Below are 23,008 nucleotides of genomic sequence, written 5' to 3'. Positions count from 1 at the left end.
CTGATGGATGAGCTGAGTACCTGCATTCATCACAGACAACTACTCAGTCAGTCACAGAACCAGAGAATCACAGAACAGTTTGGTTGAAAGGAACCTTACAGATCATCTAGTTCCAACACCATTGCCAAGCACAGGGACACTTTTAACTACCCCTGACTGCTTATAATCCCATCCAGCCTGAACCTTGAACATTTCCAGGGATGGGGCATCCAGTTTCTCTGGACAACTTGTGCCAGTGCCTCACCATCCTCACAGTAAAAAATTTCTTTCCTACATGTAATCTAGGTGTAAACCTGCCCTCTTTTAGTTTAAAACTGTAGCCTCTTGTCCTATCACTATCTGCCTGTGTAAAAAGTCATTCTCCCTTGTTTTTATAGGTCCCCTTTAAGTACTGGAAGGCCACATTGAGGTCTCCTCAGAGCTTTCTCTTCTTCAGGCGGAACAACTCAACCTGTCTTCACAGGAGAGAGGTCTTTGTTCACTTCATCTCACAGCTGCTTCTTCTCTTTTTCCTGTCATAAAGCCCCCATTAAATTTCAATGGAAAACAGAAAAGAAAAAAAAGCTTTTTTTCTTTTTCAATTGCTGACTACTTCCATTAAAAGAAAAAGCTTCATAAGAAAGAAGAGTATCCTTTTCGGAATATTTTCCTTCCTTTCATTCATCCCACCTGTGAAATGCCTTGCAGCTGCACTACAAAACTCACAGTAGTACTCCTCCAGATTCCTGAGGAACCTTGGGTACACTGAAGGACCTGTGGCACATGCCCAAGCTCCAGCCATGGAGGGCATTTATGTTGCCTTATGGTGCTCTCTCAGAACCAGGCAATTCCTTGGGAAGGGACAGAGGTGCCAGGTTTCCAGTCATAGGAATGAGCTTGGAGCTGAGAAAGGCAGTGCCTGATCAGGCAATCAACTGGAGCTACTGTCACTGCCTGGTACAAATGCATCCAACCACCTTCAAAATCCCTCTTCTTTTTCCATAGGGTGTTCTGCTTCATGCAATTCAGGCTGACGTAAGAGAAGAACTGCAATCCCCAGGGAAGCACAAGATCCTAGCAGCAGGTTTTCTGGATGTGGGCCTGCCACATTGCCATTGCCACACCCAGCTGAACACCTGCTTCTCTTGCCTTTCCTTTCAGACTCACCTCACACCACCAGCTCTTTTATTTCCAACCTGACTTTTGAAGGTCAGCCTCTCCAAGGACATTAAGACCTTAACCATGGCACTGTGCTGGCTCACAGCCTCCATGAACACAAACTGACACTCCTCATTTCATTACTCTCTTCATGGCAGCATTGTGGCTACTGAGGGCAAGACCCAGGAATGGTGGCCCTTGTCCCAAAGATTTACAAGACCAAGATGTAAGACAGGAGGTGGGCTTCAAGCAGGGGGACAGCAAAGAACTAATACCACTTTCCCAGTCAAAAAAAGTATGTAAAATAACTCTGTAGTCTGTAGGACCAGGAGAACCAGATGCTTATGAGAACGCTTTTCCACTCTATTACAATAAATATTTCAGTATTTCTGCTGACAGAGAGTGTCTGCAACATATCCTGATCCTGAAAGTGTAATGGACATTCAACATTTAAAATGCCATCCTCAGAACTCCCCAGATGCTTGCCCTGCCCCAAGCATTGCTTAGCACCAGCTGTGAAGGTCCAGTGCATAGCCAGGATGAAATCCTGCAGAAATCCTTTACCAGATCCTGTCCTTCCCTGGGTAGGCACCAAATAAAAGCTGCCCCTAAAAGCAACCTTACCAGCAAGACATGCCTGTGGAAAGCCACCATCCTGTTCAACTGCATGCTGCATTTCAAGTGGGACATCAATAATTCACCATCTGCACACCCAAAGCCTCATGTAAGGAGGTGCTTCTAAGGACAGCAAACCTTCATACCATGTGGGGTAGATTCATCCCCATTTCCCAAGAGTCACTAAATCAGGATGAAAGAAGTGCAATGCATCAAGAGACACAAAGCAACAGGATTAGATGAACCACATCCCCAAAGTAGTAGGTGCATGAAAGCCTGGCTCCTGCAAGCACTCATGCCTTTATGAAGCAAAAGCTGAGGTGAAGAAACTAGAATATGTACTAATTCTGACAAGAACACTAATTCAGAAAAGATTACTTATTTCCAGTGGATTACAAAAGACTGACTGACAGCTGCCAAGGCATATGATGACAGTCAGGTCCGTGGGAAGGAAATAATTTTGCTTTGAATTTCCAGAGCTGGTATTGTACTTTAATGAGCGCAACCCTCAGTGGCATATAGTAATGTCTCAAATGATTTTCTTTGCACAAGTGCTAAAGGAACGGGGAGGTACAAAACATGCTGAGATGGAAGTGAAATGAAATGCCTTCCTGTTATTTACCCAAGGGCTTTCCTCCTCCCACCACCTCCAGACATGAAAGTGATAAAAACTCAGAGCTATGATTCACCCAGAAAAAAATGAGCAACTTTCCTTCATCATGAAACTTGAAGGAAAACAGGGAAGTTACCATACAAGTGGTATTTATGATGGGATGAAAAGACAGAGGTAAGGCAGCACATGATAACTCCTGTACCACATGACAGTCAAAACCAACCCTCAAGGTCACTCTCTTTTAAACCACTCAGCCCTTACAGATGGGAAGAGAGCACCTGGATCATGTCCCATGCAGGCTGACAGACCAATGCTCAGGCAAGAACAACAAACACCATTCTGCTTCACAAAAGGAGATGCTGGTGGCCAAAGCAATGGTGTGAGACACGGTGGAAAGGCTGTGTCAGCCAAGGACTGAAGCCACAGTGTCTAAAACTTGCTCCAGGTTTTGCCATAGGATCATCTTCCCTCTCCAGGCATTAACATACAAAGCTCATGGCACAGAGGCCATCATCACCCCATCTCTATCTCTCCCTTGCCCACATATTTTGTCTGAGGTAGATGGGATGGGGAAGACTATGGAAGCACAGACTTGAGCTCCATGCTCCTGAACCAGCAATCTCCTCTGAGAAGTACCGAACCAATTGTTCCAGTCTTGAATATGAGGGATGGAGCCTTTAAAGACAGAACATCTTTTTGAAGTAGTAAAGACAGTGAAGTTAAAAAGGATTTGGGAGAGGTGGGTTGGTTTTTGAAGCAGAATATACACATTGCAGTTCACCTTCACACTTTGGAGTCTGTCACTGTTAACTTCTCAGCCATGTCCATGGATGACCAGGAAAAGACTGCAGGAGCAATGCCCAAATTTTGAGTATCCATGGCAATATCTCCAACACTCCTAAAGTGTTGGAGACATATGCTGGATATATGGAAGGACTTGAAAGGGATATCACCTTCCTCAATTCCTTTAGGACTCAAAGAGTGATCCTGCCAAAGAGAAAGGACTTCTTCACATCCTCTACCAGTGATGCACCAGAGGAACTGAGCTGTGCAAATCCTCACCTGGAGTGGAGGGTTTCTTTTTAGTACCATGAAACCTGCTGACTGATGATGTGGCCATGGAGGATGCTTGGCAGTCTGGACATCAGCACACATGGCTTTCTTTCCATACAGTTAATGATTGCTCCCAACTCAGCTGTTGTGCTTGCTGCTGGAGCCTATGCAGCTATTCCTGATGGGGTACCAGCAAAGCAGGGGCAAATTTAAATCCTAAAGCTGGTGGGCATTTACAGTTATTGCCCAGGCTACCTTTGGAAGAGAGGAATTTTTGTCTTTCTACAGTTAATGATTGCTCCCAACTCAGCTGTTGTGCTTGCTGCTGGAGCCTATGCATCTATTCCTGATGGGGTACCAGCAAAGCAGGGGCAAATTTAAATCCTAAAGCTGGTGGGCATTTACAGTTATTGCCCAGGCTACCTTTGGAAGAGAGGAATTTTTGCCTTTCCAAAATGAGGGGAAAAAAAAAAAAAAAAAGAAAAAAAAAAGGCAGGAGAAGCCGCCCTGCAACTCCCAGACACAGCCCCCTTTCCTTCCTTCCCATGGCATTTGAGGCAGGAGATCTGACTTCAGCCAGCCCTGGCACGACACACGTCTGCTGGCTGTCCCTGGCATTAGCAGACTGTTCACTCCTGGGGGGTTGTGTCAGTCCATACAGATCCCCGATTCATCCTAAACCGCTTTGCTGGCATGCACTGGATTAAGTGCTCTGCACTCCCGTGACCTCAGCAGAGGCAAGGCCAAGGCTTCCCCCCTGCACAAAGGCAGGCTTTGCCTAAAAACCAGACATCTATCACCAAAGACATCCCTCTCTAAAGGTCCCATCCCACATGGCCAGCAGCAAGATGCAGCTTGCAAATGATGCAGAGGTCATATCCTCCTCCTATGACTGATGCTTCTGGCTGAAATCCACTTCAGGGCTATGATGAATAAATTATCCCGCTGTTGCAGCACACAGAGCACAGCCTTTTCTATCAGCAAAACTGTGCTGCCTGAACTGTGTAGATTCTTACAAGGCACCAGCCATTTCCTAACCTTCCCAAGCAAAGTCAGGCTGGTGTTTGAACTTGGGTTCAAATCAGCAGTGAAGAGGAGACAGACCACATGAGCCTCCGTGTGCTGAACCCTGAATAACACATTTTAGCACTTCTTTGCAGGTTTGACGTACCTTAACTCTGCAAAACAATGCCATCCTTCATGGATTCCTTTATTTTTGTACCCTTTCCCTTGTGGAAACTCAGCCAGAAAAAGGCACCATTGCATCATTCTAACCCCACCCATATGAGGAATTGTGTTGAGTGTCACTCTTTGCTGATCTTGAAATTAAATCAGGTTGTTACAAAATGTGTCTAGAACAGAGATGGAGACAGATCTAAGAAAATGATGAGCACAGGGAGCCCCAGGACATTATTTTAATTAAGATAATACTATTTGTTGCTCATCCTGAAACAGGTTATGCCAGAAATTATTTCAGCTCCTAGCCAGGCCATTCTAGTCAAGGAACTGTAAAAGGTCCCACTCTTTTTTTTCAGCCTTATTTCCAATAATCTGTGACAGTCACAAGACCCAGACTGCCATCAGCAGCATGCAAGGATGCACACAGGCTGCAGGTGGGGGAACAAAAAGCCAAACCTGCTGCTCTCTGGCGTTGGCTCATACCAAGGGTCTGAAAAAGCTGCTTTCTTGCCCACTGACAGGTGGCTGCTTTGGGGTCAATGCCCTGGATGGATACACCAGCTCGCTCCTCCTGCTGACATTTCACAACACAGAAGATGAGACAACAACCTAAACCTCGATCAGATACTAAGATGATGTAAAACACAAAGGCTTGCTTGCTAAGTCCCTCCTCATCAAGTACTAGATATGATCAGATGTCTGCCAGCTCCAGCACATGAACAGGGACTGAAAAGGTTGGCCCTTAAGTCCAGAAAGTCCCAGTCTGGAATATAAGATGGGTTTCTACATCATTCAAGCAGAGTCAAAGTCAGGGCAACTTCCCTGTGAAACTGCTTGCTGTTCCTGCAACAAGATTTTTTTCCCCCTCTAATAAAGTACAGCATATCAAAATTAACATCAGAGGGAAGGTTCTTGTTTTCAATAAGAGGATTTTTTCAAAATTTGACACTTTAGTCATTGTTAAAATAACACAGAGTGGCTGTCTTGTGACATTTGAGTTTCTATCATGTCAGCCAAGTGGTGAAAACAAACTTGAAGGAAACATGCAATGCAGATGTGGCAGCCTGAGCACTCAGAGAAGGAACAAAACCATCCCACTCTGCTTTAGAAAAATCAGATCAAGGGCCTGTCACATTTACTTTAGCTAGAACAAAACACACAACCTCTGACATGACTGTGATCCCAGCATCAGGTCCTTGAAATGCCACAGTTGAACTGCATCCAGCTGCGGCAGCAGGAATATCTGAGTAACTTCCACACTCCTGACACAAGAGTATGGGGTTGCACATCTAGGTGTAGGACACAATCTGATTTTATTTTTTTTTATTAAAAGAAGGCACACTTCTTTTGTGCCTCTCAGCATCTTTGCATTTAATGGTGTGTGGCTGCTACAGACCTTTCAGCCTGCACTTGGCCTTGGTGCCAGGCAATGGGTGTGAGGCTGGGCAGGACTGAAACCAAAGCGCCTTTCTACTCCCCAGGGTCACCAGACTGTTCCTTCCCCCCCTGGGGCCAAGCACTGCTTCTCTATTTGCTGGGAGAAGGGATGGCCATTTCCGGTCTCCCAGCATGGGACAATGCCACCTCTGTGTCCAAAAGCCATCAACCATTTACAGGCTGTTATTCATAACATCCTTTGTTCCACGACAAGAGCTTTCTCATTTTCTGACCCAAAGACCCTCAAGACCCACTTGCCAGTCTGACCAGCAAGACCCACTTGCCAGCCAGCAGATCTGAGTGACATCAGCTACAGTGTGCTTAACACCCCCAATAATTATCAAGGGAAATCCAAAAGAGACAGCGACCAGAGACTGCTACTGCTGCCCATCCCTCACGCTGGATCCTGCCTGTCCTCACCATCTGACCCAGGAAAGCCAAGGTGTGCTAAAACCACTCATCATTACCCACCACAAACACCCTCCAGAACCTGAAGGAATTCCCTGTACCCTGCTGGAATTTGGTGGTTTACCCACAAGGTCACTAACCAATTAGTGCTAACTTCTAATTAGAAAGAACCAAGTCACAGGAGAGCCTCTGATTTTGCCTGCGGAGCAGCACTGATTAACAAAGTAATTAGAACCACCCTGAAGTGAACAGAAGGTTTATAAAACCCCAAGCCCACCTCCACCCCATCCCTGCTGTCATTAAGATGATTTTGTTTCTGGTTTTGCTTTTTTTGGTTTGAAGAGTGATACTACAGCTGATCTTTGGCTGGCTGATCTGGACATGACTCCTGACAGCTGGGCAAATAGGATGCTCTGCTCAGTGTTCTCCCTAGAGCTATGCAGATATTCTTCAGATATTTCTTTCTACTTAGCCTTTTTAACCAAGCTCAAATTTCTCCCAAGGATTCCCAGTGGGAGCTAGAAGCAGTCCAGCCAAACACCCCACTTCTCCTGCTAAACACAAAGGCTGCAGAGGCCATGGCAACAAGGCAGTGCCAGGCTTCAGCCCTCTCCTGTGCAGAGTGTCTCAAGCAGAGCAGTCAGACACAACGCTCCTCTCCTGACCCAGCAAGGATCATGTAATTAGGTTCAAAGGGTTTTTGGTGTCAAGAGGTTTGTAAGAGGAACATATAACAGATACTATTTATTAAAAACAATTCAGTTTTGAAGTGGTGTTTGGTGCAGAGCTCATTTTAACACCAGAGACATAATGCTGGTGTCTCCATCCTTGATTTCCACAGACAGGTGTACACAATATGAAGCCTAATGGCTTCTCACAGGCACAGCTAGGAGCAAAATACAAAATCTAAGTATTGTTCCAGACTAATAATTCTTCCGCCAGGGAGAACTATAAGGAACATCAACTGGGCTGTATCAGTCACATCTTCCACATAATTTCAAGGAGGTGGAAACACAGAAGCAACTTCTGGCGTGCACTGCCCTCTGCTCTCACAGGGCAGGGAGCCAGCTGGGCACACAAATATCCCTGCTGTGCTCCTGGCTTACACAGGTATAAGTACAAAAACGGCAGCAGCATTTAGGAAACCCTTTTTAAAGCTATGTAAGTCAGAACACAACTTTTACCTCGACTGGTAACACAGAAATTTCTAGGAAAGCTTTAAAATCTTAAAGACTAACAAGTAGAATCAGGCAGTGTTCCAGAGATCTCTGGTTTATCTGTTGACTTTTTGAAAGCCTGACTCATCATAAGGATCCATCACACCCACCCTGCCAGACATACACTCTTTTACTCCTCACCTTGTCACTGTTTCTGTATTTGCCCCACTTCTTCAGCATCTTAAGCCACTTGTCCACACGTTCTATTTCCTGCTGTTTTTGCTGGTGCAAAGGAGAAGAAAAGACAAAATTAAGAAAAAAAAGCCCCAGGACATCCCTCTTGAAGACACAAAACTTCATTCTCTCAGGTTTAAACTTCTATGCAAAGACCTCACATCAGGGATGGGAATAATCCACAGGTGCGTGCAGAAACTGGTAATTTCAGCACTTGGTAATTAAAAGCACCATTGGTGAAAATGACAAGACACACAAGCTTAACATAGAGAAAGCATTCCCAAGAGTATTCCCTGACAATAAAAATCTTTGCATGTCCAGCTAGACTCAAATGCTATCACTATATCAGATGAGAAGAAATGTGATTCAGTCCCATCTAGCAGGGCTCTACCAGAGTATATGCTCACATCTCAGGGGAGATGAGGATGGAGTTGATGGTTACCTACAACTTCTACCATCTTCCTTTACACATGCAGTCCCCTTTGTGATCCACAGCTGCTGAGCACTGTGCCAAAGCAGAGGGAAAAGCCCAATATTGCTTTAAGAGGTGCTTTTGCAGTGCCATGTGGAGGAGGAAAATTGTCTGACCAAGCAAAATAAAAGCTCCAACAGCTGGACATTGTGCAGTGTCCCCACCTCTGGGTGAGCAGCAGTGACCAGTGGGTGCTGGCTGCCTGCTTTGCTCTTACTTGCTCACTTGTTTCCTCAAAACACATTCCCTCCCCAGCTGGTGTGAAAAGGATGCCACATCCATGATGACAGAGCTGGCAGCTCTCACCTTCTCCTCCAAGGCGGTGCGGGTTGGCAGCTCCTGCTCGCTGGAAAAGCAAGGGGTCACTGGTTACTCCATGGGCAAGAAAGGGTGTGGGGAGCACAGGGTGCTGCAGCTCATGGACCACCTCAGACACTTGAGGGGGTATGTCCTGGGGACTTTGTGCTCTTCCTACAGCTGTCCCCGGTATGAAAGAGGCAGGGGAAGCACCATCCAAAATCCCACCACCCAACAGGAGCTCTGGGGGGTAATCAAGCACTGACATAACTAGAAATCCTGAGCATATATCTCCTCTTCAATACACACATGATCAGCAATTCAAAGGGTGGGGAAGCAGAATTTCTGGACAGCAATTGCTTAAAACCTCCCTCCTGCACACAGAACATGTACTATTGTAATTTCTGTTAAGAATCAGAATAAAAATAGTTATTTTTAAGTACTCATCCCAGGCATAGGGTGTGTAATTCATGTGTGCCTTGGTTAGGATGGAGATTTCTAAAGGAAAGGTTTCCTAAGGGAACCAAAGATGATCAGCTATCTTTTCTGGTCTCTTCCTATACCTCCCTGAATCATCAGGTGCAAACACAAGGACCTCTCCCTCTCTGGCATACCACGGAGGCACAGGAGCACCAGCCTGCACCTTCTAACGCCAGGCTTGTGGTAGGAAACCATTTCTGAGCCTTGTCTTGCAGCAAATTCAAAGCATCAGTGTCCAGACATGCACAGATGAGGAAGGAGGCCCATTTAGTCTTTCCTCCTGCATTTGAGATTGATCAAGCCAAGCCACAGAGCAGCTTATGGGAGAAATGCTGGGCCAGTCATGCTCAGTGCAGAAGGATGGTCCATACACACACACAAAGGTCAGAGAGGAAAGGAGAGGGCAGGAGGACTTACTGCAGGAATCCAAACCGGTCTGTAACTTTGTAGAGGGTGAAATCGGCATCTTCCCACTGGTCAATCTGAGCTCCTTCCTGTCTGCCCTGAAAGCAGAAGGGACACCTCTGAGCTGGTCCCAGCATCAGGAATACCCCAGTGCCAGCATCCTACACCCAAAGCCTACATCCCTCTCTTCTGAGTGATAAAAGGCACAGAACCAGGAGAGCAAAACCTACACTAAAGAGCCAAATTCAAGGCAGAGAAAAATGCCAAGTTCAGCCTATCCAGCATTCCATGTGTGCCTCTGCTAGAGGCTGGGAAAAGCTGTACATCAGATAAAACAGTGTTGTTGGGCATAAGCCATCCTGGTGTTAAGGGAGCACTGAAGCACCAGAAGCTCAGCACCTTTCAGTACCTATGCTGAGCACACATGGGACCCTCAGTAAACTCCAGGGATGCAGTGAGAGGGGATATATAGGAAGGGAGAGCTGGCATGAAGCCTGATGGCATGAGGACTACCCTGCAATGCCTGCAGGGAGGCAAAGTTCTTATTTGATGCATTCCTAATTGATTACACAGCTTCAGTCCCAGTCAGCATGCTGGGGAGACGCACGAGGCTGGTACCTTCTCATACTTGGCGACGATTTCTGCTTTTTCCTGGGCTATTAAAGACTCTATATCCTTCTTCATATCAGAAGCTGTAAGGGAAAAAAAAAGCAGGAGGGGGGGGAAAGGAGATAAGTAAATGCATACACAGCATGTGAAATATTTTAGGAAAGTGCTAATACAAAAAACGTTTGCTGACAATTTTAGCTTCCAGCCATATCCCACAACTAAAATTAGGCTGAGGTTGCACAGCCACTGTACAGAGTTTGTGGAGCTTGCCTGCACACAGCAGGACCACCAGCTCCCTGCGCTGGGACACAGCCCAGCCCGAGCAAGGGGGGGTCTTGCCTTTGTTCTCAGGCACACACATGGCAGTGTGAAAGACGTGGCTTTTAAATCCAGACACGCAAACCAGGCACAGGGCGCTGGCCCAGCACAGGACAGGCGCCAGCCGGGCGCTGCCTGGCACAGCATCCACATGGATGACAGCAAACCACTGGTTTGGATGGCAAACCAGGAGATGCTCTGCAGGGGCATCCAGAGGCAGATTTAACATCAAAGAAGAAATTGAAAGAAGTTTTAGCCTACTGAAGTGTGCATGAGACAAGTGAATTGGCCTCTAGGTGATTACCTTCTGTATACAACTCCAAAAGAAAACAACACAGCAGCAAGATGTCCCCACCTATGCTGAGAAGGACCAGTCTTGGTCTAAGCAAGACCCAGTCTAGGTCCCTGGAGTCTGTGCCACTGTTTTGCTTCATCCCATACACATCCCTATGAGCAAGTAAGTTCCCACATCAAACACAACTTGAGTGTTATCCTGTACAAGCCCAAGGAAGCATCCTCCCTGTCAAGCCATAACTAGTTCCTCATTCACCAAAGGTGGAACTAACACACCAAGGAGAAAACGCAGGCAGGCAAAACCCCCAGGGAAGGGGGTTATATAATCAGGGCTCTTTCATGACTTGTTATGAGACAGCAGCACAGGCATGGCACCACGTTACACTCATCCATTCAGACACTGGAAAAATGCAAATTCTTCAAATTCATACCAGGAATGGGTGTATCTTCCCCTCTTATTGACTCCACAATCAAAACAGAGCAAGGACAGAAATATTAAAGTGTATTTTGTTCTTTTATTTTCCAAGCTACAGCTCCTACTTCAAATGTGAACTTTGATTAGTACATTTTAATCACAGCTTAATTTTCCAGTGCAGCAAGGTCTGAGTAACTGTCTCACTGTGTCACCTAATACTTCTGCATCTCCTCCTTCTCACATCTCCTGTGAAACTTACAGGCAATTTCACTCCCCCAGTTCTGACTTTTTTGTTGTTGTCGTTATGGGGTCAAAAAAATTCCAATGATGTCTTTTACATGCTGCTAAAAATACAAATATTCTGCAGTCTACAGGGGAAAAATAAACTGTATGTCAGATTAAATGGGCAATTTTTCAAGACACTTATAAAGTGAAAGCTATTCTGAATATCTCTGACCACACTCTAAGAGAATAACAAAGGAAGAGCAACTTGGTACCATGGGAGGATTTACACAGCAAGAACATATATATTTTGGCATTCACCTCTGCAAAAGCCTCTCTGCAGCCAGAAACACCAGACTTGTGCAAAGGAGCCAGTTTTTAATCTCATTCCTGGAATATGCATATTTATTTTCTCTTTCTATAATTCTACAAATGTCCAAATTTAGTAAAAAACTTGAAAGCAGAGAAAACGGGAGATGGCAAGGGGCTTCACCAGCCTTGGGGTGTGACCACAGTGCTGCTGCCTGGGAGAGCACAGAGACGGTGCTGCGCTCAACGAGGGGGTTGTCAAAGTACTCTGGAGAGGGAACAGAACATAGCTTAGCTCTGTAACAGCAGATATTGAATAGGGGTGTTTTCATTATTTCATTCTATGTGTGCTCAAACTCCAGAGCAGTTTTGACATCATGATGTTATATAGCCTTTGCTTGAGGGAAATGACACCTCGCATACATGGAAACTACTGAGATTTATTTTCTGAAGGGTTTGATGGAACACATCATTTTTTAACTTGATGTAAACAGGCTTCTTATAAATAGGAACAGGCTGTACTGTACCTGCCATGCTTCTTCATATACCTATGTATGACTGCATACTTTCTTTTTTTTAATACACCACTTAAATTACTTTCTCAACCCTACCACCCAATTTTCTCCTGAGAGTACTGTATTTTCTTAGCAAAGACTTTTATTTTTCCATTACAAACACACAAGATGAAGCTGCTATGAACAGGAATAGTAAGAAAATGTGAACTGTGCAACAATGGTATTACATAATTAACTAGGATATAAGAAACAGAAAGCCCTGAACTATGCACATTTAAATTCAACCCCAAAACAAAGTTATGAACTACCTCCTTTAAAAAAGAATGAGTTGAAAACATTCACAATCTGTCATGTCACACTAACACTTGCAGCTTCCAGTCAACAATTTCAGGAAGTAAAAATTAATACCAACTACAATAAGCCTAAAAATGTTTAATGGAACTGCACATTACTGCCTACCAACATTGAACATTATCTAGCTATCAGCAAACCTGAAATAAAATACCAAATTTTTGAATGAAAGCGACTTTCCTTGAATTAATTCACCAGCTGGAATCTCAAATATTGGCAGCAAGAAGAAAGTATCTGCATCAAAAATCCAAGACTTCATGTCAAAATTTTTCTCCATAAATCAGATTTACTGTTATACTCGTCCCACAAGTCCCATATTTTTCCAGTCAGATGTGCCAAGCTCCCATTGCCCCACATGGGATAGCACCCACCAGGACCAGCGTGGCTGGGAGAGGGGAACCTCTGTCCACCAGCCCAGTTCTGCAGCCCTGCTCACTGCCCAGGAGAACTGAGCATTTCCCATGGCCCAGCAGCAGTGCTCCTTGTGACACAGCCCAGGACACACACACGTCCCCCGTCACCCCCAGCCACAACACCATGTCTCACACTTATCAATTCATCAGCAATCACCCTGCCAGTACTTGACAGATGGGCTTTTGAAAATGAAAATATCAGCAAAATCTCTTCTTAGGAAACACAGCATAGCAACATGTTCTCAGTCTCAGCCTGGATTTGAGGATATTCTGGAACCCAGCTTTTAAATCTTTTGTACTGTAGAACAGTAGCTACTCAAGCTTTTTGAGATTAAGACTACATGTTTGTAGTTGGTTTCTGTTTGGTGGAAGGTCATTGAAAAAGCAGAAATGGGTTTAGGTAAATGTGTGCTCTCATTCTGACTATATCCACTTAACTTTAAATAGAGACTGCTGCTAGGAGAAGAAAAAAAAGGCAAGTTTTGACACACTGTACTTCACTACCACTCTGGCCTCTATCAGAGTGAAACAACTGCTGTGGAATAAGGTAAAAAGGTTACTTACTACAGTCACATCAACCACTGCTGAAACACAACAAATCACAATTCCTGTTTCATGTTCTATTTTAGAAGCACATTTCTACACAGCATTTTATGTCTTTAGCCATCTATGGTATCAGCCTGCAATTTTTGCTTTAAGGGAACAGTTTTAAAGGAAAATCATATACATCTATGCAAGCAAAAATGCTTATACATCTGTTAAGAGGAAAAAGCCTCTCACAAGGTACATCTGCAGTCTGCACCCTCTCCCAGCAAGGCACTTTTAAAGCTACTACTCACTTGTAAAGCTTCTACTAGTTGTAACAGTGACTCACACACTTGCACACCCTGAAATAAACCTGGCTATGCAGTGAAAGCAACTAAAGCAAGCTGTGAGAAGTTGAGTAAGCCCCATTAGGGCTTTTTTCGTGCACGAAACAGGCACCTTGACATGCTTCAAACCACACAGGTTAAGGGCTTGAAGCAACTTGCCCATCCTGGCTGCCTGGTAGAACGTGGGGGGACAGTCAGCAGCTGCAAGCCAAGAGGAGCTGTCATCAGAGGCTCTTTTCCCACATGCTCAAAGCCTTTCAGAAGCAAAGCCACAGCATTACACCACTGCACATACCTATCACGCACAGCCAAAGCGAGCATGGCTTTGGGACTGCTCCACCACAGCCTGAGGAAACCTCAAAGCCCCCAAGGCAGCCAGGAGGGGCTGTGGGCTGTTACAGGTGGGCATGGGCACGCCTGGCTGTGTGCCCATGAGGTGACAAGCCAAGGAGGAAGCGATGGCCACATGCTGCTGACTGCAGGCAGAGCTTTTGCTTTGTGAGAACCAGCCCCATGCAGAAGTCAACCTGCTCCTGAGGCCGTGGTGCAAGATAGGCCAGCATCCCCATCTTCAGTGCTGCAGCTGCTGCAGCATTTTTTTACTAGACCCCTAAATTTCTACTCCAAAATGGACAACACATTCAGTGCACTGGCATCAAGGACTTCTGCTGATCCCCATGTGCAGATGCTCTCTCATTAACAAACCCAGACTGCAAACATCCTGGCCAGCACCAGCTTCAAAACACTTCACTGGACTGTGCATCCCTGACCTTAGCTCAAATCCGGCACACAATTACATCCCTGCTACCAGAAAGGAAATCAAGACCTGCACTCACAAAGTGAATTACGGCTTCAGGAATGAAATTACTATCAAGCAGGATGAACCAAGATACAGGAGATCCTGTTTGCATATTTATTTCCTTGACTACAACCCAGGGGAACTCAAGCAAGCTTTTTTGTTTGTTTGTTTTAAGAGCATAAGGAGCACTAAGCCAGCTGAATTGCAGGAAGGTTTAACTGTCTTGGGGTCTTTGAAAATTACTATAGATCACTTTAGATGAATCACAGATGTGCTACAGAAAATTCAAATGATCTTCTATCCTAGTAAACTTGCACTGGATGCTGCACTGGATAAAACCACAGTCACGTCCCTCAGCAGAGGTAGTGGGAACACCTCCACTGCAACTCACTTTGATGCCACCAGCAATACCCCAATAAGCCAAAGCATCCAGCATCATTGTAGATGAGGTCCTGCTGATTTACTAGCATGTGTAACCACCATTTATGACAGCTCTCAGTGTGATTCTTATTTTCTCCAGAGCCACTTTGTGAGTTTGGAGAAGTCAGGATGAAAACACAACCCAGCTCACAGCAATGTGCCCTTACCTGAGCCTTGTATCAGGTGCCAAGATTCATCAGTTCAGCTGGAGTTGGCCACTCCCCTGAAGGCATCTACCTGGCAGGAGCCAGTTGTCTCTCCTGCAGGGTGGTGAGGACCCCCAGTTGCCACAGCCCACTGGTCAAAAGCCCTTTGGCTCACCCACACCGTCCCAGCTTCACGTGGCCGCTCTCCTCCACCCTCGTCCGCTGGCACGCGAGAGCTCACTGCAGGCGGCTGCGAGAAGAGGCAAGGCAGGTGGCAATCCACACTGTCTTGTTCCCCAGGCTCACTGCAAAGGAAATAAGAAGTTGATCAGTTTTCCAGTTCTGGCACAGCAAAGGTACCATCCTTTACCAACACAGGGGTCTTTGAACACAGAGGAAACGCAGGTTTCTTTGGAGCTGGTGGGGAAAGAATAGGCTGTAACTGCAGGGCATACAATGGCAGAAAGTAAACTACACTTGTATGTGTTGCAAAAAAACCTTGGTGTGGTTTTTCTTGCCGTTTTCCACCCTGGTTAGGTCCCAGGGTTTCCCATGAAGGTCCAAGAGCCCAACACACCTTTATACCAGCAGGCACATTGCATTGATAACTCTGAAGATGCCCCCTACCCAAGTCAAAGGCACAGTATTACATCCGACTCCAGCTAATCTAATAGTATGTTGCCCCAAGAAGGGCTGCAATGGAGGGTTCAGGCCATTCCTTCAGGACTTGGGTCAGGTTAAGAGCAAGACACATCACTGACTTGCATGGTAGAAGAGCTGGCACCAGCTGTGCCACCTGAGCCACCTTCCAGCACTTGCAGTTCTCCCTGACACATCCAAACAGCTACATAGTCCAAAGGGCAGCAGAGCCCAACTCAGAGCTATCACTTACACAAACCAACTTTTTAGTTCTCGCCTTCAGCAACACAGACAAGCAACACACTAATTCCACAAGTGTGACATCAAGACAGCATCCCAAAGCATGACACTCTGCTTAAATTCAGCAAGCACCGGGCAGAGGAAGCACACCTCACTTCTGTCGTGAGCCGCCGCTTTAATAACACCACCTCTCTTCCAATCCCCCTCACAAACACCAGCAAACGGACAGCAAATGTTTTCCACACAAGCCTGAGCTGTCCTGTGCTGAATTTCTCTGTTGTCACCTCTCCAGCACTCAGACACAACGACCTGGAGGCCCTAAAGTACAGAAGACCTCACACCTTTCAGAAATGGGCACCATTATAATCAACCCATTATACTGATTATATTTTATATATGTTTTCACCTAGTAGGTTATAATGTATCTTACACACATTAAATGCAGATTACACACATTTGCCTCTATTCTCCCAATTTGCACCAAGCTTTTAGAGTACAACTGCAAGCTGTGGTGACGATGACAACACTATGCTGCTAGACTAGGGCTATATCAAGAAACCCAAATACATTGGCCAAGTCTTGTAGTTATAGAAGTAACTAAAAAGCCATGTAACTGCAACTATATGCCATCCACCCCCTCAACATGAGCAGCACTACCAATAAATAAAACCTCTCTTAACCCTCTCCCCACCATCTCTGTTCCTTTGCTCCCAGTACTTACACCTCGCTCTCATTCTCACACACGTTTTTGGTGCTGTGCCTTGGCACTCTTCACCCCGAGGATGGAGATGGGAGGAGATAAACAGCAGGGCTGATAGAGAGATTTGGTCTCCTCCCTGCTTATGCTCAGTAAGCCCAGCCTTGGTGTTTCTGCACAGCTCAGCTGTTGCAAAGTCAGAAGATGTAGATTTAGACTAAACCCTCTGAAAAGAGCAGCGAGTCTATAAGCAATTCTTTGTCAGCTTCTATTTTTAGACCTCACAGGGAATAAAAGAGCACCAAAACATTTTTAAAACGCTTTTAATGTAAGCTCATCTTCTAGAGACAACAATAGCCCAAAAAAAAATCCAGACAAAGGACTGCACAAAAACCAAAGATGCACAAGTTATTTTTAAAGCATCATTTTTAAATGATTTTTCATTTGAAAAAAATAAGCAAACTGAAGAATGCAAAGGTCCACATGCTTCTTTTGGGAATTGAAGAATTGAAGATTAATTTCTTCTCTGCTTTCCCTCCTTTTTTTTATTCCAGTGTCTATAAAAAGGGAAAAAAAGAAAAAGCCAGAGGGAAAACAAACAAAAAAAAATCCTCTTTTTTTCGGGCAATGCACTGACCTGGAAGGGAACTGTATCAACACAGAGCTTAGTAACAGGCTGCTTCTGTTTGCTTAAGACTGGAAAAGCAGTTTGCATTTCTTTAACCATAAACTAAAGTAAGCTACAATAATGGTCATTCTCCACTTGGACATGCATTCCTCCTAAAACCCTGTATTTTATTCTTTATAGTACATGTAGCAACACTACAGGACACACTACTCTTCCCTTGTCATTCTTGCCTTCAGCTATACTTGGCAATTTTGGGTAAGTTAAAGGCTCCTTTTGCTATTTAAAACTTTCCCTGGTTCTGGCTTGGGGGGGCACAGTCAGCTAGAGGCCACCTACCCCCAGCACGTGCCCAAAGCAGCAGGGTGAGGACACGTGTCCTGGCTGATACCCAAGATGTCACCCTGGGCACTGTGGAGTTAGTGATGCTTCCTAGCCAAAACCAAAGGAACAAGGATGCATATATAACTTACCATGCTGCCAGCACCCTGTGCTCTCTTTGGCACAGACATGCAGCATCTTTTTTTAAACACATACAAGGAAATAACAAATGTACCGTTATATAAAGTTGCTGGTACAGCCAATGAAATAAAAGAGTAGGAAGTTAAAACTCCACTAATAAGATGCAGCTTGTCTGTGAAAAACTTGTCCAAAATAATTATTGAGGCAAATGACTTGTATGCTGCAGATATATAAGCTGAGTTGAAATGAGACCTATGCTGACTCTGTGTCTCACACTGCTTTCCAGAGCCTCTGCCTCTTTTTCAGGAGGGAGGGATCTTCAGCCATTAGCCTGACCCCAACTAATGCCCAGCCCCTAGGAACCACCCTTATTCCTTCAATCACTTTAATGAGTTTAATCAGCTCACACTGCCTCCAAATACAGAACCCTTACAGGAAATTATTTGTCTCTGGCAGCCTCTGCAGAGGACACTCCCTGACCATTTTACTGGCAGTATCCTGGACTTGCATTACCTTCAAACAGCATCTCCAGATGCTAATGCATGAGCTTTTGTTAACTTGTTTTCTTCTATCAAAGACCCATGCAAGCAAATCCAGTAACAGCAAACTGGAGGGAAACAAGAAGTACTTGATCCAACACCGGAAAGTACTGACAAAACATCTCCCAAAGCTTTTTTTAACAGCCTTGGAACTAAATGCAGGACAGCATTAGGATACGTAAATTTTTAAGTCCTATGAAAGGAATCTTTTAAATTACAACATAACTTTTCTGTTTCTTTCTGCTTGTTGTTAACTCCTAAAATCACCCCAACTTAAGAAATGCAGGACTTATATTTTTTTTAATTGTGTGTGTGTGCAAACACAACATTTTATTAAAATCACAGAATCATACAACGGTGTGGGTTTGAAGGGACCCTGGCTATCATTTAATTCCCAATCCCCATGCTAAGGACAGGGTGCCATTCACTAGACCAGGTTGCTTAGGTCCCCATCTGGCCTGGCCTTGAACACTTCCAGGGATAGGGCATCCACAAACTTTCTGGGCAACCTGTTCCTGTCCCTCACCATCCCCTGAGTAAAGAATTTCTTCCTAACATTTAATCTCTCTTCTTTTAGTCTGAAATCATTCACCCTTGTCCTATCCATATGTGCCTGTGGAAAAAGTCACTCTCCCTCTTTTTTTCTATGCCCTCTGTCAGTATTGAAAGGTCCTCTAAGGTATCCCTGAAACCTCCTCTTTTCTGGGCTGAAGAACCCCAGTTCTCTCTACCTGTTCTCACAGGAAAGGTACTCCAGCCCTCTGATCATTTCTGTGGCCCTTCTCTGTACCTATTCTAACAGGTCCATGACTTTTTCATGCTGACGACTCCAGAGCTGGACACAGCACTCCAGGTGGGGTCTCACAAGGGCAGAGTAGAGCAGGAGAACCCCCTCCCTCATCCTGCTTTGGATGCAGCCCAGGATGCTCTGGCTTTCTGGTCTATGAGCATACACTCTTGGCTCATGAAGAGCCAGCTCCAAGACAGAACCCTGAGGGACACTGTTCGTCACTGGCCTCCACCTGGACATAGACCCACTGACCACAACTCTCTGACAACCTCCAGCCAGCCAATTTCTTTTCTAACCAGCAGTGCATCCTTCAAATCCATATCACTCCACTTTAGAGATGAGGGTGTCATATGAGATCAAGTCAAAGCCTTACAGACCTCTAGGTAGATGACACTGGTTGGTTTTCTTCCCTTGTAGAGTGTTGCAGTCACTCCACCAGAGAATGCTACCAGGTTGGTCAGGCACAATGTGCCCATAGTGAAACCATGCTGGCTGTGTCAGATCACCTTCTCGTCTTTTGCACGTGCCTTAGCACTGCCTCCATGAGGATCTGTTCCATGATCTTCCCAGCCACAGAGGTGAGGCTCACTGATCTGTAGTTACCAGGGTCCCCCTTTCTACCCTTCTTAAAAACAGATGTGATGCTTCCTTTTGTTCCAGTCATGAGGGACTTTGTCTGACCACTGTGAATTTTCAAAAATTATGGAAAATGACTTGCCAAGCACATCACCCAGTTCTCTCACAATCCTGGAATGCACTCCATCAGGCCCCATAGACTTGTGCTTATTCAGTTTCACCAGATGGTCTTCAATGTGGCTCTTTGCTTTCATTGGGAGGGACTTCACTCCCCCAGTTCCCACCTGAGAGATGTGGAAAGCCTGACTGCCAATGAAGAGTGAAGCAAAGAAATTGCTAAGTACATAAGCCTGATCCAGATCTGTCATTATCAGTTTCCTCTCCTCACAGTGGCTGCCTTCCCTTTGAGGGAATTGTCCACACAAGAAGTCCTTCCCTCTTCTCTTAGTGCAAAACATGTTTATAAAATCCAACCATAGGTAAAGACTTAATGCAGAGGTAATACTTTATGAAATGAATGAATACTTTATGAATACTTTATGAATACTTATGAAACAGCAATGACCATGTAGGACACCCTGTTAAAAGCAGCTTTCCAGATTAGGAGTTAATATGAAAACAACTCAAGGATTCTAGTGATTTTGAACAGTGTTGAAATCAACATCTGTCCCATTTGGTCAGGGCTTCAAAACACATCTCACAATTTACTGTGCATTTGGCTGTTAGCATTTTACTGGTTGATATGAAATTAAACCTGCCACTGAAGCTGAAAGACAGACACTGCTTTCCAGACAGGAAAAATTAAATGGTACCGACATTTTGGAGCAAGCCATATTATTTCACTAGCAGTTTCTGTATTTAAGTTGTAAGTACAATGAAATGATGCTCAGGGTGGAAGAACACCAGCTGGGTGGGTTGGTGCTGGATGCCTGCCACCATGGAGCCCAGCATCCAAGGGGATGTACAACCAAGGGAGCCGGGTGACACAGACAGGCATCACACCAGATGCCACCTTTCCACTTCTAGGTTTTCAGAGGCATTCAGCACCTTTGATCAAACATGCTTGAGAAAGAAACACAAGGAACTTCAGGAAAGCCCGAGCTCAGAACCACAGCGGATCTATTACCAACATTTACTTTTTTGCAGGTCCTCAGCACTTCTGATGTGAATAAAATGGACAGCAATGGAAGTAGGATAAAAGCAAGCCAAAGGGGACCAGAGCAGGCTCAAGTCTACAGGTAAAAAAACTTGAGAAAAGTTTTTCCAGTGAAAGCTGGAACTCGCATAAGGGATAACAGTATGAATGGAAGAACTTAAAATCTTACATAACCTTTTCTTGGATGAGATAAAAAGCAGAGGGGAAAGTTTTAAAAAACAGAGGGAGAAGTTTAAGTACATGAGAGCTTGTGGCCATTATATAAAGACAAGGATTTGGTATTATGGAGGCCCATGCAAAGCTGTCCAGAAAAGCAGCAGCAGATGCTGTTCTCTCCAGGAAACAAACACAACTCAAGTATCACCTGCATTTCAAGATGCAGCTCGATTTAGCTGAAAACATGCTCAGCTGAAGAAAAAAAAAAAGGTACTTTGAACTTAAAGGGTGCATTTACCTTAAAAAAACCCTAACATTTACCCAACAAAGCAACAACTAGACAGTTCACTTTAAACAGTTCACTTATAAACACAAAAATTCACTTAACTGCTACAAAAGACATTTGCAAGCAGGATGATGATTTCCTCAGCAGCTTGGGAAATGAATCTTCCTGTTCCAAGATCAAAACCTGTGAGACCACAATGCATCCTACTGAAGGGCAGCTGGACTCTGCATGGTGCAAGAAAGCTTGGAAAAGGGAAGTTGCAAATAAATAAGCAGCTAAGGGCAGTGAAGTGCCTTTTGATTAGAAAGAAACTAATGTAAAAAATGGGTCCAACACAAAGAAAAAAATGCCTAATTGAGTTAGAACATGCCTGCAGGCCTTCAGATAAGACTTCAAATCTAATATTGCATGAGAGCTTTCTGCCTATTTTTTAACAAAGTATCAAGTTCTTCATCAGGAAGGATCTTTCCAGAGAACAGAGATCAGAGCTGGTTCACACTTTATCATCACTGTCAGTTGAGTACAGGGGCCTCCCTTTAATTTAAAGCGCAGTTGCTTCAATCTTGTCCTGGCTGAATACAAAATGAGGACTTCATGTTTCCCACCTCACATGTAAGCTTGGACCTAGATTTTCACCTTGACCACAGACCTTCCTTTAGCATCTGCTTCACACAGACACATTGCTGCAGCAAAACAAAAGCCGTGCCTTTCCCATCCACTTTAAGCAGCCCTTCCTCAAGGATACCTCCCTTGCCAGAGAAATGTGTGCACTAAATCTCTTTTCCAGCAGTAAAGTCTGTGCTGTGTTATAGCTACTACATGTTTCTCCCACTTCCTTCCATTGACAGCAAACAAAAGCTTGTTGCTCACTGTTATCAGAAAATATTTGCTTTCCCAGATTTCTGCCCCCCCTTGTTTCAGAAGGGTTTTTAGTAGAGTAACAGCTCGCTCCCAACAATAAGCAGCAGGGGGTGATTTGGTGATTTGAGACAGAGGTCCTTCGGAGCCCACCCAGTAAATCCAGCCCAGACAGGGCACAGCCCGGTCCTGTCCTTCCCAGCTGTGCAGCCTCCAGCACCCCCTCCATCCCACTACAGGTCCTGTGGAGAAGATGATGTTCCAGCAGCATGGCTTGAAGAGACAGGGCCCCTTTTGCACCACTGACCTGGCTTCAAGTGGCTGTCCCTGTTTTCCAGCTACAAACCATCCCCAGAAGATACTGTGCCCACCCTGAGTATCCGCTGTACTCTAAATATGCTCCTTTGAGAACCTGCTCTTCTCACCACACACTGCACTTCCTTCCTGCCAGATCCCTTATCACCATGTTTCGTCCCCAAACGACACAGATGAAGCTTCCACTTTTGCTGGTGCTGCTCCTTTATTAGTAACCAAAGGAAACATTCTCACACCAGGCGCTAAGTCCGTGGCACTTCTGCTAACGAGTTATGATGAATTAAACCCAGGTGTGACATGAAAACAGGGCACCAAAGTCACAGTTCCCAAAAAAACACTACTCAGTCACTCTTTATATTTAATTTGATCTTTTTTTAGGCAACCAGATTATCAAATGTCAGGTCCTAAACCTAAGATGGGCACCAAAAGTCCAAGTATTATTCAGGATATGAAGGGCTCAACTATGGCCACCCAAGCTGACACATTGTAGACACATGAC

General features: G+C 44.9%; 1 protein-coding gene across 7 annotated transcripts in view; it reads right to left on the bottom strand.

The window, feature by feature from the left end:
- The window catches only part of LOC121344865 (USP6 N-terminal-like protein), an 84,465-nt gene that overhangs the window by 22,752 nt on the left and 38,705 nt on the right, over positions 1–23,008 (bottom strand). For 6 of the 7 annotated variants that reach the window (XR_005953889.1, XR_005953890.1, XR_005953891.1 and 3 more), the window contains 5 exons: positions 15,192–15,475; positions 10,106–10,179; positions 9,500–9,585; positions 8,612–8,651; positions 7,801–7,881 (listed from right to left, as the gene is read on the bottom strand). Coding sequence is in view for 4 of the 7 variants with exons in the window: in XM_041421168.1 (XP_041277102.1) it covers positions 7,801–7,881; positions 8,612–8,651; positions 9,500–9,585; positions 10,106–10,171 (273 nt within the window). In the remaining 3 variants the exon portion in view is untranslated. The other variant, XM_041421171.1, reaches the window with a different exon arrangement.

The sequence above is a fragment of the Onychostruthus taczanowskii genome, unplaced genomic scaffold (genome assembly GCF_017590055.1).
Source record: "Onychostruthus taczanowskii isolate IOZ18803 unplaced genomic scaffold, ASM1759005v1 scaffold69, whole genome shotgun sequence".
Classification (NCBI taxonomy): Eukaryota; Metazoa; Chordata; class Aves; order Passeriformes; family Passeridae; genus Onychostruthus; species Onychostruthus taczanowskii.
Note: the sequence above shows the minus strand (reverse complement) of the source record. Positions and strands in the feature narration are given on the sequence as shown.